General features: G+C 45.3%; 1 protein-coding gene across 2 annotated transcripts in view; it reads left to right on the top strand.

The window, feature by feature from the left end:
- svp (COUP transcription factor 2) overlaps positions 1 to 15,576 on the top strand; it is a 67,058-nt gene that overhangs the window by 28,298 nt on the left and 23,184 nt on the right. For both annotated transcript variants that reach the window (XM_043421605.1, XM_043421604.1), the window contains exon 3: positions 678 to 1,232. In XM_043421605.1, the coding sequence (XP_043277540.1) occupies positions 678 to 1,232 (555 nt within the window). The remainder of the gene's footprint in view (positions 1 to 677; positions 1,233 to 15,576) is intronic.

Here is a 15,576-nt window from a genome sequence, read left to right as displayed (position 1 = left end):
GATTACGAAAGGACTTTTAATTACTCGCCATTAACAGGCTGCTGCGCTTCTCGATCATCGATTATTTAGAGGCTATTTGCTCTTCTGTGAACGATGATTTTCAAACGGAATGAGCCATTAAAATAGCTACAACGTTTACAGCCAGTTATAAACCGTGCGATATTAAATAAATACTCGAAAAAATTCGAGTTGTAAAACAAATTTTAATGGAATAACATAACTCATAATGGAATCGTATGCAATAAATATTCCTCTAACAATGTAAGGCATAAATTATTTTCGGCCAAGTTCCTTTCTGACGGCATGGCTAGTTATTGGCCACGTATTCCGATTTAAGTTGGAAATATTCACAACAGAATATCGAAGCGGTGAAATGTACTTTTTAATATTTTGTTACGTCATCAGCCAATAATAATAGTCTTTGATTTCTTTATACGATTGGTCAATAATGAAAACTATAATCCACTGAGGCAGAGGCAGAGGCAGAGGGACTTACTTATCCAATTTACTTCCTTTCGAAAATACCTTAAATTTCGGTGGTATAATCTCAATCTCAGATTTAAAAAAATTAACGACTGCATCTATTAAAAGTTATTACAGCTTAAGTTGACAAAATACATTTGCAGCAGTTGACGAGTAAAAGTATAAAATTGTCGAACGTTTGATTTGTGTTTCAGCGGTTCAGAGAGGGCGAGTGCCACCCTCGCAGCCATCGTTACCGGGACTCCCGGGACAATTTTCACTAACAAATGGTGATGTAGTTGCGTGCGCGAGTCTAAACGGACACTCTTCGTATTTGTCGTCGTACATAAATTTACTGGTAAGAGCGGAGCCATATCCGACCGCTCGTTACGGGCAGTGTATGCAACCGAACAACATAATGGGAATCGACAATATTTGCGAGCTCGCGGCGAGGCTTTTATTTTCCGCAGTCGAGTGGGCTCGTAACATACCGTTTTTTCCGGATCTTCAAGTTACCGATCAGGTGGCATTGCTCAGGCTAGTCTGGAGCGAATTGTTCGTTCTAAACGCGAGTCAGTGCTCGATGCCGCTCCACGTTGCCCCGCTGTTAGCAGCGGCGGGGCTTCACGCCTCTCCGATGGCCGCGGATCGTGTCGTCGCATTTATGGATCACATCAGGATCTTCCAGGAACAAGTGGAAAAACTTAAAGCGTTGCAGGTCGATCCAGCGGAATACAGTTGTCTCAAAGCCATCGTTCTCTTCACGACGGGTGAGTCTCGCATTACTTACTTCTTAATCTTTATTTAACCAGCAGAGGATATCTCTCGCGATAATATATTCGTTAAAAAGCGATAAAACACATCGCTCCTTCATCCGTGTTCGGCATTTCCATGGTACAACGATTAGTTATATGGAAGATACCTTGCACCGGATCTGTACCGGTGGATTTCGTCACAGGATTCTCGCGCCTTGATGCGAAAACAATAGGTCCTCGTATCTCTTTCCTTGCTTTCCGGAATAAATATGTATATCCATATATTGAAGAATGTATGACGCATAGGTACTGTGTTAGAAGAGTTTCTGTTAGGCTCGCTCCTCCGCCGTATATATCTATAATATCTCTCCGCGGATGGTACCTACATCCGATGACAAGCGCATCCTGTCCGAATGTTCTCGGAGCTAAGAGGCTATCTTTGGTGGCCCATCTACCCATTCCTTCCTCCTGCCCCTGCTGCATCCCCTCGTAACCGACTCCGAGTCCCGTTTGGGAGGCGACATTTCACGTGTGCGCTGCCTCGAGTTAGCAACCCCCGTTGCATGGATATGTATACGGCGATGCTCCGCGACGCATAGCTCACACATACACACAGCATATATTTTGTTCACATCCGTGTACCGCGACGATTCTCTCCGCGGGTGGAGAATCCGCGAAGCACCCTCACGGTTTCGCCACAGGACAAAGCTCGTTCAACTCGCGCCCGTCCAGCGAATGGTGCTCGCTCCTCTTCCTCTCCTGCTGCTTGCTCTTTATCTATCTCTGTCGCTCCCAGTATCATTCGCGTCGCGCCGACTCTGATGCTGCTGTATCCCGGGTCCACGAACCTCTCTCGCCATCCGCAGAGAGAGGCTATTTATTTTCGTGCTATATGGCTGTTCGCTCGTTCAGTGTGTTCCCGGTCTCCCCCCGCTCTTCTTCCCATCTCTCTCTCTCTCTCTTGCTCTCTATCTGCAACACATAGATGCACACTCACGCTCACACACCGCTATTTTATCTCTTTTTTTCTTGAGCAGCACTTTCTATCCGCCTTTCTTTCTCTCGCGCGAGTAGCGCGCATACGCGATCGCTGAGCTCGCCCGCTTGGCTTATGCTAATGCCCTCGATTCTCGAGGATCTTATGTCGATCCTTTTTTTCTTTCTTTATCTCTCCTCCTGTGGCTTCTGCCTTGTAGAATGTATATACGTTCTTACTACCTATTCTTCGCTCCTTCTTCGCTCCTTGTTCTCCTTTCTCCTCTTCTCCTCTCTTTGGTTTTAGTCTCCGACTCTTTACCCTTGTTCTATATATACTCCAAGGGTCCTCCAAGACCCTGTCGCGTACCTTCTCTCCTTCTTCCGAAGCATTCTTCCTTTCTGAGATTTATTTCGTGTTATATATTATTCCATTCGTGAGTACTCGTCGCTCGCTATTGGAACTCCGGTATATATGGAGACAATATCGGCGTATAACTGTGCACGGATAATATTTTGTGATGACGATGCTCAGCTTAGATCCACCGATGCCTGTCTTTCCGAGATCGATACGTTTCTACCACGTTCGTTCCTTTTTTTCTTACCAACCATTCAACATTCAACTTATTTAGACGTACTCGAGGCTTTCGTAATAATATGTATGCGTCCCTGCCAGTCGATGCGGCTATGGAATTTGAGACTCGTATATCAATACCAGATGTGTCCAAGTTCAGCATCAAAGTCGTCATGTCACCCAGATTGGTGAAATGAGACAAAAACGGAACCCAAGTCCATCAGAAAATATATTCAGAATTGGCAGAATCGATCGGCGCTCTGCAAAAATTGCATCGAAAAAGTACTGAAAATCTGCTCGAGAACCGTCGCTCGTAAGAGCTACCGTTCTGCATTTCGATTGCCCAATTGGACTGCGCGCGTACACCGCATGAACAAAACGCGAGAAGCATTCAACGTAATTCTCTGAACGCCGCGGAAACGCGAGTTAGTAAGGAATACAATGTACATGGAAACACAGATATACGTATGCGCGCATGCACGAGAGTAGCAAAAGCGGCAGCACCGGCACAGATATGTATTTAAGTAAGAAAGGACTATTACGCGGGCGGACGAAAGAGCTGCAGCCCGTTGCGAATCCGAGGTGGGTTGTCTGCTGTTGGTTTACGTATATCCATGCACCAGCTCCGCTACACCACCGTGCTCTCTTCGTGTATCTGGGAGAACCTATGGCGTACGTGTATACAATATCTTGATGGGAAACAGTCCCACGATTATGTGTGGCATGCGATGCAATTCCTAACTGCAACGGCGATATAATGTACCTGTATTGCATTTTGCTCTGTGTGTGTGTGTTGGAACTTGCCCAATCGGCGTTGAATGTGTACACTAACTTTCAAAAGTATTTTTTCACCCCAAGGATTTCCCTGGAATTTCTTCCAATCGAAATCAACCTAAAACAAATGCTCCGAAGTTTAAGCACATCGCGAACGTTTTACAACTTTTCGAACCGGTCTAACCGTACAATCGGAGCCGGGGAAACGCGCAGTTGTTTAATTTCGTTTTCCCGAGTACGAAGTAAGCAAATACTTTTGAGTGGTAGTGTATGTACGCGCGGACCCAAGTAAACTTGACGTGACTTTCTTGGAGGCTTTTTAACACAACGCATATTCAGGCCTCTCGGTAAATCACCACTTGTATCAGTATTTCTATCCCGGCGACGTCTCACGTGTATGCACGTTCCGCCGCGCGCGTATTTCTGACGAGTGAAATATGCGGGCACCGAGTTTTTGGGCATTAGTTCTCGAACGATTCTTAGAAATATGGTGGTTTATTTTTTTAGATTAAAAAAACTGAAGGATCGATGCGAGGAACTCTGGTTTTTCACCGAGAAATACTTCAAGCGCTGTTCGCGAATGAACCCCAGGAAGAATTTGACTTTCGCTAAGTAGCTGCGGTTTTCAATGGGTTTCCATATACGACATTGAATCTAAATATCAATGAATTATTATTTGCCATATTTCCACGATCGCGTGTGTCGAGACTCGGCGGTTGATTTACATGAAAGACGAGACATAAAATCAATTTATGTACTTTTTGTCCGGCTGAAAACGTACTTCTACGAGTCGCTTCTTCTCACAAGTTACATTTTGACGTCTCAAAATCCTCCGATGCTGTTACTCCGCTCACGAGCAACCAATCGTTGCTTATAAATATTCTCATAATGAAACGAAACGTAGAAGGTTATTTTCTCTCGTTCAATAGCCCATCAAAAACGATGCGTAGAGAGAAACTCTCGGAGCGTTTAATAAGATTGTGCAACGTCACGGAGGACGCTTGAACGATCGCGTGGACCTCTCGCATCCGTAGAATGTGTACATTGTTACAACATAGAGCCGTTATTTTCAGTCGTTTCCTGAAGCGCCGTCGTCTTGTCCTGCCAAGTCCTCCGCTGTATACCGGTGCACAGTGACTCTCTAAATTTACCGTCCCTTTGGCTACACGCCTGTCGCGACTGCACACATACGCGCGCCACTTTCAAGCCTCGATCATTCCCGCATCCTCGCGAGACTACAATATGCATCGATGGCCTCGAGATTAAAGAGTCTAATACTCTCCGAACGCTCTCGTCAGCTGGTTCCCGTCGACGAGAACTGTCGATATTAATTAGAGGCTAATTTCATTATTGCCGAAACACGTCCGTCACATTTGCCTCTTTCTTTTTTCACCGCAGTACGATTAACCGTTCGGTACGCTCGAGGTATCAACGCCGGCCTGATGAAAACCAATTTTGTTCAATCACCTATATGGAGGAGAAATCTACTGCGATATAGTTTATTACAACCGAATTATCGAACTAGAATTCATCAAATTTGTTTTTCTTTGAATAGTCAGGCCTTTCCAAAGTTGGCCTCATTGGAAAACCGGAATGACGAAGAAAATTGAAAAGGACGGAAACTTATATGAAAATGGGATGGATTGCCCCAAGTAAAAATCAAAGCCGATGCATCCCCGATGTAGTCTGTTAAAGAGGTACAAAATGCCGACGCCAATGTTGAATCCCGAGCATATAGACGGCTTGCCCCCGGCGAAACGTCAGCAAGGACGAAGCGAGGGTGCCGCTGTAACTATACCGGTTCCCCGTGTGTCAAAGAGGGTGAGGGAGCAAACCCGTGATCTCTTTGCCACCGAATGTGCAGCATGATATACATATATATTCTGACGTACTCACGCGCTGTTATCTCTGCCGCGAACCCGACGACGACGACGAGTCGTGAAATCTCGACCCTTTTACGAACCAGCGACCGAGCAAGAGATCTCTGCAATCACCTCTCATCTCTCTCTACATCTATGTATATATACAACCGAGAGATCTTTGCATTGTTCCTCTGAATCGAATCCTTCTCTAACACTCGTTCGCACATCTTTTAGGCTCTATAATAGCTTCGAGCTTTTTCTGCATTTTCCTACCTTTAGATGTATTTCGACTGAGCGTTATCATTGTTATTATCATTCGTAGAAAGCCTTTTTCCTCTTTTCCATGATGACTTCACGACCGTATTTTTCATAGACTGTTCGGACGGTTTCGACTCTACGAGAGCTCTTCGTCCTGCTATACAGAGATTCCAGGGAATAACTAGTGAAAAATTAATTCATGAGATTCCTCTTAAATGTTTCAAATTTCAAGCCAGAATTTCAATCAAAGTGTGTTCGATGAACGAAAGAACTCGACTCAACTAACGAAAAATTGTTTTGAATTTTGAGACAATAAAGATTGTACGTTGAATTTTTAACCTCGCATTTGAAACTTCAGTGAATATCCTTGTTATGAAAGGGTTATGGACTGCTCACAGTGATTGTTCCTTATCGGAGTATCGCAAGGTGGAAGGGCAAGGGTTGTCCCCGTTATATTGCGAGTTCAGCCGTATACATTGCTGCACAATCGCAAGCCTGTATACCACAGAATACTGAATTAACCCTCAAGTTTAATATAAACGGGGCGAATATACATGTTCTGTCGATCTTGATATGATATACATGGAGCTATAGGGGGGTCTCGAGCGAAGTGAGAAAGATCAGAGACCGAGAAAAACGATATTAGAGTGAGATAGTTGACATTGCGGATACACCCAGCCGGTTTCGTGTGACTTCCTGATCTCTCTACTCTTGCTGGACAATGAAGAGCCTTATCGAACGCTCACTCGTATTCTCTAGCTTTGGAAGCTCACTGGCTGTTGTAGATTCGATAGTTTCGTGTCTTTCTCGCATATATACTGCTCTACATTCGTTCCTCCGGGTACACCGTTGCCATAGTTCGTTTAACAGTTGCAGTCCCGGTCATCCGGTGCTGCGCTCATCTCCAACTCCCCAGCAGCCTCGTCGACGTCATCCGCAACAAACCACGATACCAATCCTACTTCTGCTTGTGTAAAACCTTGTCTTCCGCTAGCGCCACGAACTTATTCACAATACAAATATTACTTCTATGCTGTATCTGACTCGAATCCGTGGACTCGCGATAACTTCATCTCGACGTTTTCACCCTCCCTTCGTCTATGACGGCATCGCACAATGTACGAGATACCTCTAGACAGCCGCTTATTGACGCCCTTTTTTCACAAGCCCTTCAACCAACACATGCCGCACGTAAACGATCGATCTTTTTCAGTTTAGAATTCCGCGACGCACTTGCCACATTTTCGGAAAGTTCCTCAAGGGAGTTGGCTCTGTTGAACCGCTGGGAACGGGAACGGAGCTTTATTTCTCACGATTAATAACTCCGCCATGCGTACTCACCGATCCCGGTGTCGCCGTGGTTATCTCCACTCGGTTGTTAAATATTTTGATTACCATGTCGCGTAAGAAGCATGCACACGATCATGGATATGATAATAAAACTCAGGCGTGCGGACTTTGGTTGAGTAATAATCGCGCGCGGGAACGAAATTAACGGGTATAATGACGTTTCAAGCATCCGTTGAGCAAATATCGTAGTTATATTTCGTTGAAAACTTTCCGTTCGTGGTTTCGGTTGTTTAGGGATGAGTTTGTGCTTCCGCGTGAGGGATCGATGGTCTAAATTTCTAATCTTAATGAAAAGGCAACTGGCTCTGAGGGTTATAAAAAAAAAAAAAAAAAACTGAAATATTAAAAATAAGCATCCCTCAGAGGGAGCCCAACGTTTTGCAATAAGCATGAAATTGGAACAAAACCGAAAAAACCGCGGAGACAGTTAACGCGCTCTAAAGAGAAAAAGAAGATTGAAAAGAAAATGAAACGGATTTATTTGTCTCTGACTTGCGAGAGCGTGTGTAAAGTGTAGGACCGCAGTCGTAAATTCACTGGTCGCATTTGTTTCCAATTTAAGAAATCCCAGCATCACGGATACTGCGGAGTGTGACTCTCACGAATATTTCCGCTCGAACGTACTCTCGCGTTCCCTTTTTTTTTTCGTCGTTCGCGTTTTTCGGATTCCCCTTTTTCAGTTCTTTCTCGCGCCAAGCAATGAGTGGTTAAATACATCTTCGGCGTGCTCCGCCCGAATTTTCTCTTAGGCATTCGTCCATTAGCACCACCAAAGATCGCGACCATCAGGGGCGCATATCTCACCGAGCCTCTTTTTCGACGCCAAACGACTTTAAATAGATCTCGTTTTCGCATTTTTAACTTTGAAACCTTCGGACCACTACCAGAGACGTGATAAAAAAATGAAGTTTTTTCTCAAGAGAAGAATGTAGAATTGTGTGTGTGTGTGTGTGTGTGTGTGTCATAGAGAAGCAGAGTCTCTAAAAGAAGACATGACTTTGGGTCGCTTCTCGAAATTTCTATTGGCATCGCGTATATAGCATCTCGCTCAAGCACGCAAAACTCCCTAGACTTGGAAGGCCAATAGTCGTAACGACCAGGCCCGGCCGAATTTCTTAACTCGGCACTAAAAGTAAGATCTTTCAGTCACTCACGAATGCCTACACCGCTCCTCCAGGCACTCCAAAACCTCGAGATATTCCAACGCAGAGTCCCTTAACGGCATGTATTCCGCTAGAAAAGATCTACCGACACTCGAATAAGCCACCCCCAGAGGCACATATACAAAAATGTCGAAGAAATGCGACACGCACGCGCGGAGCTCAAAACAGATGTATATAAGGATCTCCATATCGGAATTATCATCGAAATATGTGACACACACGCTTGGTCTCGTCATTGGGATTCGATATTTCGTTCCCTCTTGAAGCGTATCTCTCCCTCATTCACAGATTGCGACGTCAGTCGACCCCTCCTCGCATCTTTCTTTTTTTTTCGTTCTCTTTGTGCGTAATATAATATGCGCCTTGAGGGGTGAAGCAGGGGGCGGTGGGGGGAGAAAGGAAAAACGGGCGAGAAGAGCGTGACCGTCCGGTGACGTGTAACACACGCGCGACGTGTTACAAACCCAAGGACCCGATGCCGAGCTTCCCAATGTCGAATAACTTCACAGTGCCAACACAAGGAGAAACGCAATACAGTAGCATGGCGCAGCAGCGCAGATATAGTATGACTCAGCACCCCGATATTCACGGAGCAGTAAGAGAAGAAGCACACGCGGTTAATAAGAGAATCCGCTGGGTGTGTAAGGGCGAAAGAGAGAAAGATATTTGGACAGCGCGCTCTCGAGAGTTCTCCTCGCTCCCGCCGAATCCGACAGTAAATTCCTCGCGTGGACCACGTGTGTATGCTCGCTGCTTGTGTTACTCCTCGTTTCTATCAACACCCGGAACCGCGAAGAGTTTTGCAGAAGGAAAAAAAGACGCGCACAGCGTTACGAGTGCGCTCACGCGTTTTCGTTGTCCTTAATTAATGTGATTTACATGCGGTACACAGCCACCCGCGGCTCTCGCGTTTGCTTCGCGTAAACTCCGAGGGGAAACGAAAACTTAACTTTGTCGCTCTCAAATACCCTATTCTATACATCAATAAACCGTTAAACTTCCTAATAGGGCTCTCATTAGCAAAGTTAAATGGGTAAGCGCAAAATAAGAACAGAGAACGGGAATTTGCCTGCTATGCTTCGTAGAAATGTTGACAACCGTGATTTTCTTATTCTCCCCTTGTTTCCAACGAGCTGCATACCACTGCGCTCGCTTCTGGTCTCACAACTGGGATATCGTTGTTCAAACGTTTCCTGGAATCATTCAAATTGACTGATTGCACGACTAAACTTGGTTGCCGATAGCCGTGGGACTATACAGAAACTCCGTGTGATATGTTTTCTATTAGCGAGTTCATTAAAATCTTGGGTAATAATCCGTTGAAATCAATGCGGATACTTTTGCGTGAATTTCATTGACTGCTCGAAAACGTTTCAACGAATTTGTTCATCACTTGCGAGTGTGAAACAGCGCAAGAAGATAGCAAATCTTCGAAACTATGCAAAATGTGCGAACCCGCGGTGGCCGTAAATTGCTGCAAGTAGTTGCGAAGATTCTTGCTTCTTCAATAAGTCATATGTATATATCAATGAACAGATTGATTTACATACATACGAAAGGCAATTTCCCGAGGCTACGCCAATGTTGGCGAGGCGGGGCGGGGTGTCATCGCGTATGGGTATACGGATGTGGGACTTTTAGCGCCGGGCAAAGTGTCAGGCCACTGATAAGCCAAAGGCATTAATTTCACGGTTTGCTCCCCCTCGTCGTCTCGCACAGCGGAGGACGAGGAAGACGGAGAGAAAAGCCAGAGACAAGAGCTCTCTCGCGCCTAATACAATTATGTTATAACCCCTTGCCAATTCTGCATGTCTCTCCCTCGGAAGCACGAGAGAGGGAGAAAGAAAGACGAGGCGAGTGCCCGCGGCGGGGTCTCAGAGGCGGACGGGAATATCATTCTCATCTGCGCCAGCAGCACACAATTCTTGATCATTCCCCCTGCGCTCGGAGTCATCGCGCGGGGATCGCGCGCGCGCGCGCGCGCACACCCTTTGTATCTTTCGCCGAGCGGCTCGCTCCTGTTTATCTTAAACATGGTATCTCATTTCATCATATCCGTATACACCGGTGAAGCGTCGAGCTCGATGTAGCACTTGTAAAAAAAAGAAGGAGCGTGAAAAACTTGAGGGAAAAAAAAGGAAATATGAATTTGTTGACAAATATTACAATAAGCCACCGAAAGCAACCCGGTGCGTGGTTTTGTGGTTTATGTAATTGAACGACTCTCTGAAAACGAAGGGTTCCGCTCTGTTACCACACGCGAGCCCAATCTTCACGGAGATCCCTAGAGCCGCGCCGCGGTGGATAATATTTGATAAGTTGTGTCAACTGCTCGTTAGTTAATTGTCACTGGCCACTCGTATAATATTACTATCTATACGTGTGTGTGTCCATTTTATATACGTGTACGTGTGGTATATGAGTGCGGAAGAGCGAGAGTGAATGTTCTCGCTTGGAAACGTATGCGGCCCGCACCCTCCGTCGCCAAATTTATATACATATAGACCCTCCGAGAGCACTGTTCGTGGCTAACAACCATCACCGAAACCACCCTTTTCCCCCCCCATACGCCCCTCCAACGTCGTCGCAGGGGTTTGTTTCGCGTCCAGCTCTCTCGCATTTCTATCTCGTGCATCGTTGAAAACGCTACGGCATACAGATCCCCGTACGAAAACCTCGCACTGGACCAGCAGCAGCGGTCTCCGCAACGAATGCCCTTCATTTCCATACTTCACCCGCGTGGGCTTCCAACGGGTACGCCAACTGCGGTGAGGCAAGAGCGGGGGTGACCGTTATGTTATACTGTATATATGTCGAATCAATGTTGGACGTACGCACGGATACGGACGTTGAATCGACGGGCTACTCGACTGCTAACAAGATTATTTAACCCTCACGCTTCAACGCGTTTTTGCGTTTCCGGCTCTCTCTCTCTCCCTCTCTCATACGCCCCTCTCGCGCTTACCGCCCTTTTATTTTTCCACCCACCGGCAACTAATACACCTCGTAACTGGTGCTCCCATTTCAATGGCCTTTGAATGAAAATTCTGAGCGAGATTTCCTCGATAACAACCAGCACAGCCATTTTCGTTAGAAACATCGTCCATGCGCGGATTCGCGCAATTCTGTTTGTTTATATACAGCCACATTAAACTTCAACTATTTCGCATCGTTGGTCCGATCTTGATCGCACTAAAGTAGCTAATGCGAAGGAATATATAGGTTAAAAGACGGAGTGAATGTGGTTAAGCGGGCGCGGCACGCGCTCGTCAACTCTCGCTTCTTCATCATTCCGTGTCGACGCGCGTTCCACTCTCGACGCGCGCGCCGAGATATATTGCCATGTATATTATGCGTATATAAACACGTGTGTCGCATCCACAGCCCGTGATCTCGTTGATTGGTCCTATGTGTCGACTGCGTTCCGTTTCTACGTATACGCATGTGACTCCGATGTATATCTATGCAAGTTGCGAATTATATATACGCCCGGTGGACGCGTGACGAGAGCACAGTCTCGCCAAACGACCCGCGTCAAAGGATTACTCGAGTTAATCTCCCCACGGTACGGGTCTACTGACTTACTCGCGTTCTCTCACGGACTCGATCGTTCGATCGTTTCCTTTACGATAAATAGCCAAGCTCATTGCTTTCGTTATCCTCTACTTCGCTATGAGATCAACGTATAATTACACTCGATCCAACTGGTTTTGAATCGTAATTCCGATTATCATCAATTTCACAATACAGAGAAAGAGAGAGAGAGATCGCGGTAAAGTGACACGGTTCGGATATACGTTCCGAAGAACTTGTGGAAGCAGTTATTGACTTCTGTACGATCCGAGTTCCATGAGCGCGGATCGTACACGCGTATGAAGCATGGAAATGCAAAATTCTTCTTCATCTCCGGCATACCCGTGCCGGACTTGAACTATTAGCGTCTTTACGATATTTGACTCGAGGTTTGCCGCGATCGTGTATATAGTTTCGCCGCGGCAATCGACGTGAGATGAGAGACCAGGCCGCCTGTCTATGTTCCTCACCAGAAACTCCTCAAGAGATTAAAAGAGAGGCAAAAAAATACGGAGAAGTTGTGCCAGTGGATAATTATTAATCGTTATTTTCGCCAATCACGCTCGTTTATCTCGCGGCACGCAACGCCAATTATTTATCGGCTGGCACAGCGCATTTCGCGGTGTTCCAGCCACATACCTTGCGCTGACTCCACCGGCAGCGGCAACAGCGGGATATTATTGCGTTGAAGGATAAGGGAATAGGCCAAAGAGATGCAAAGGTAAACGTGCAGCAATTGCGCGCGGATATTGGCTATTTTAACGGGACTTGGAACTTACTCAAAGCTTTTATTTACAACTATATTGATTTCTTTTAATTCGCGGTCGAAACTTTCTGCAATGCGACAGCTAAATATTTTCCTACACGATTCTACGAACGCAGAGCCTCGCGTCTCAAGATTTCCTTCGTTTTTCATAACTCTTCAATCATTTCTCGATCAAATGAACTGATGCCTTTTTAATTATATGTATGACTTTCGTAAAAACATTAATCAATGACAAAATTCTAATGAAAATTTAAATTAGATCGCCAATCACCGTAAATCACACGTGTTTTATAAACGAATAATATACATCTCACGAGATATATGCGACGTCTAATCGCCAGTAGGAGGCCAATTATTGTATCGCTTGTCGTATTCAGTCTCTACACATGTAATATGCCGTGTATTTGCGAAGATCGGGAGGATACACCTAGAAGGAGAATTGGCCATTGAAACTCGGCGATACATACACCGAAGGCTTGCACGCCTGCCAATCCGAGCCATTGAAAATACCGGGTTTATACCAACGGTCGAAAGAGAAAGAGAGAGAGAGAGAGAGAGAAGAATATTACCGAGGATCGTTAGTAAACTGCGAGCGGAGAAGCAAAGAGATCTGTGGGCTTATATGTACCACGACGGCTCCTATTTCATCGCGGCCTGATCCTTCCAACCAGCACTCGGTGATGGTGTTTCCGCGTTTCTTAGTTTCGCCACAGGGGTACATACCACAATATACATGTATGCATACCCTTATGTACATGTACATGCGATATATAAGTGAGAAACTTTAATGGCGATCGTCAAGAGAGTATCGTATATATGGCATTTGTACGCATTGCTTAGAATCACGTGCTCAATTAAGAGATTTGATGAGCACCATCGAACATTTTTGTGGTGAGGTTATAACCCTGCGGCCGCGTTAGGCCATTATTTTGAGGCCGGAAAACGTTTTAATGGTCGGGCCGAATCGAAATGGAATTTTTTCTATTTCGAGTTATATTCGAGTGGAATTGCACAAAAATTCTTGCAGGATATCAATTGCTGCATGAAAAGTTGGAAACATTTAGCCGAGTCAGCGAAAAACGTAGCAGCAGCGAAATTCAATATCAAAACGATGAACTGCATCCAAGAGACGGATCCTTTGCCCGACCCCGTGACCGTGAGCTAATTCAAACACGGATGTAACACACCGAGTGATTTTGTATGAGCCGAAAGGAGCGATTTTTAAAGCAAATAACCGCGTGTCACGATGACGATAGATCGAACGTTGCGAAAGTCTCGTGAATAAGGAGAGAAAAAAATAAGAATAAGTTGAAAGGCCCGAAATTCGTAGGATATATAAAGCCTATAATGGGAAAAAGGCACTGAGAAAAATAAGGGGGGATCCGGAATCGAATCCCACGAGGAAAATTCGGTCACCGCTCGCGTCAATTTTATGAAAAAAAGAGAATTGTCCCGTGCTGAACAATAGCCGTGGCTAGGACACACGAAGAATATAAGTTGACGCCTCAGCGTTCGCGACCAAGTCACTTGAATAAATATCAATCATAAAAGCCTGGATTCTCGACAGCAGGAACTCGTACCGACATATAAGGAAATATTATTTTCATATTCGCGAAGAGACACTCCCAGCCCTTGGACCACCGTCCATTCGACCCAGAGACTGCTCTCGATGGCTGCCTCGCTTCGAGCTTCGGTTTATGCGATGGCTCCCCGTCGCAGCTGGACTTTTGTCCGGATCTTGTAAGAATTTATACCTACATCGAGCTCTATATATACACTCACAATGATCGCGAAAGACGTAGGTAATCCAATAACGCCGGAGTGTTGTCCCCGCGTCCCGACGATGCAACTCTATACACGCTTTTCTCCGGCAGGCTGAAGTATAATTTGACGAAGAAAATCGAGGATTCAAGACCAATAATAAGAAGACGCGGTCGATTTGCTTCACTTAGTTTTCCTTTCATTATCGTTAGATAAATATAGTTATTAGGAATGCTTCGACACCCGATACCTGCTCGTGCGGGGAAATACATATTTACGAAAAATTTCAGCATGCTAATATTTAAAAAAACGCAAAAATTATTGTTGATTTATTAACAAAATTCTCAATCTCATCGTCACAGCTCGTATTTACAACACCTGCTCGTATTTAATCAATCGTATCGAATGCAAACGATAATTATATAGAAGCGTGTATTTAGAGTCGCATACATGCTCTTCAATTTGGCAGCATCACCCTCCGTCAACGTTATTGTATTACGGATCGAAGATGACTAGCTAATTTTCCATTTTATCGTTCCACAGTATGCATGACATATCGAAGGGAATACCGGAACGAAACGGTCAACGAATTTCCATGCGTTTTAGGAATCTTGCTATAATTTAATAAATCTCCGAGTCGCGATGCTTCATATCTCTCTGATACGCGATGTTTGTTAAAATTTCTTAAACATTTGAGGAGACGTAAATCATTCGTCGGCGGATCATCCATGATTACACTTGGAGGATATAAAAATTCGCTATACTTGAATACACGAATTTAATGGCATACCATCAATATTCCCCTACGCTATTTCATACATCGCTGGCACCTACGCTCGTATAATCCGAGCACGTTATGTACATACCCCGCTTATGATCATACATCGAAGGTCTCCGAGTGGGAGTGAAACGTGGTTTGTTGCGGGACGAGTCTAGCGGAGAAGGAAAATCAGTAGCAGAAGAGGAGAAGAGCATTGGCATTCCACTAGCTTCGAGAGAACGGCAAATCGGATAACCGGCCACGACAATGGGGCCGGGAGGTTAAGCGTGTTTGCCCTTCTCTCGAAGGCCCATTCACACCACAATGGGCCTGCAAACGCTTTTCAGTTTTTTCCCCCTCTTCCTCCGACGATTCGCAGCCTCATCCCTTCCTCCGTGTAACATTGCGCGCCCCACCTTTGACGTTCTTTGGCGACCCCTAAATATCGTTTTCTTCTTCTCCCATCTCAGCTATCTTTCTCACTGAATTACCGTCGAAAAAAAAACCCGGAAGATAAAGCCACACAGAGAAACTGTCGTTTTA

The sequence above is a fragment of the Venturia canescens genome, chromosome 6, assembly GCF_019457755.1.
Source record: "Venturia canescens isolate UGA chromosome 6, ASM1945775v1, whole genome shotgun sequence".
Classification (NCBI taxonomy): Eukaryota; Metazoa; Arthropoda; class Insecta; order Hymenoptera; family Ichneumonidae; genus Venturia; species Venturia canescens.
The sequence above is the reverse complement of the archived record's forward strand: the minus strand, read 5'-3'. Positions and strand labels throughout refer to the sequence as shown.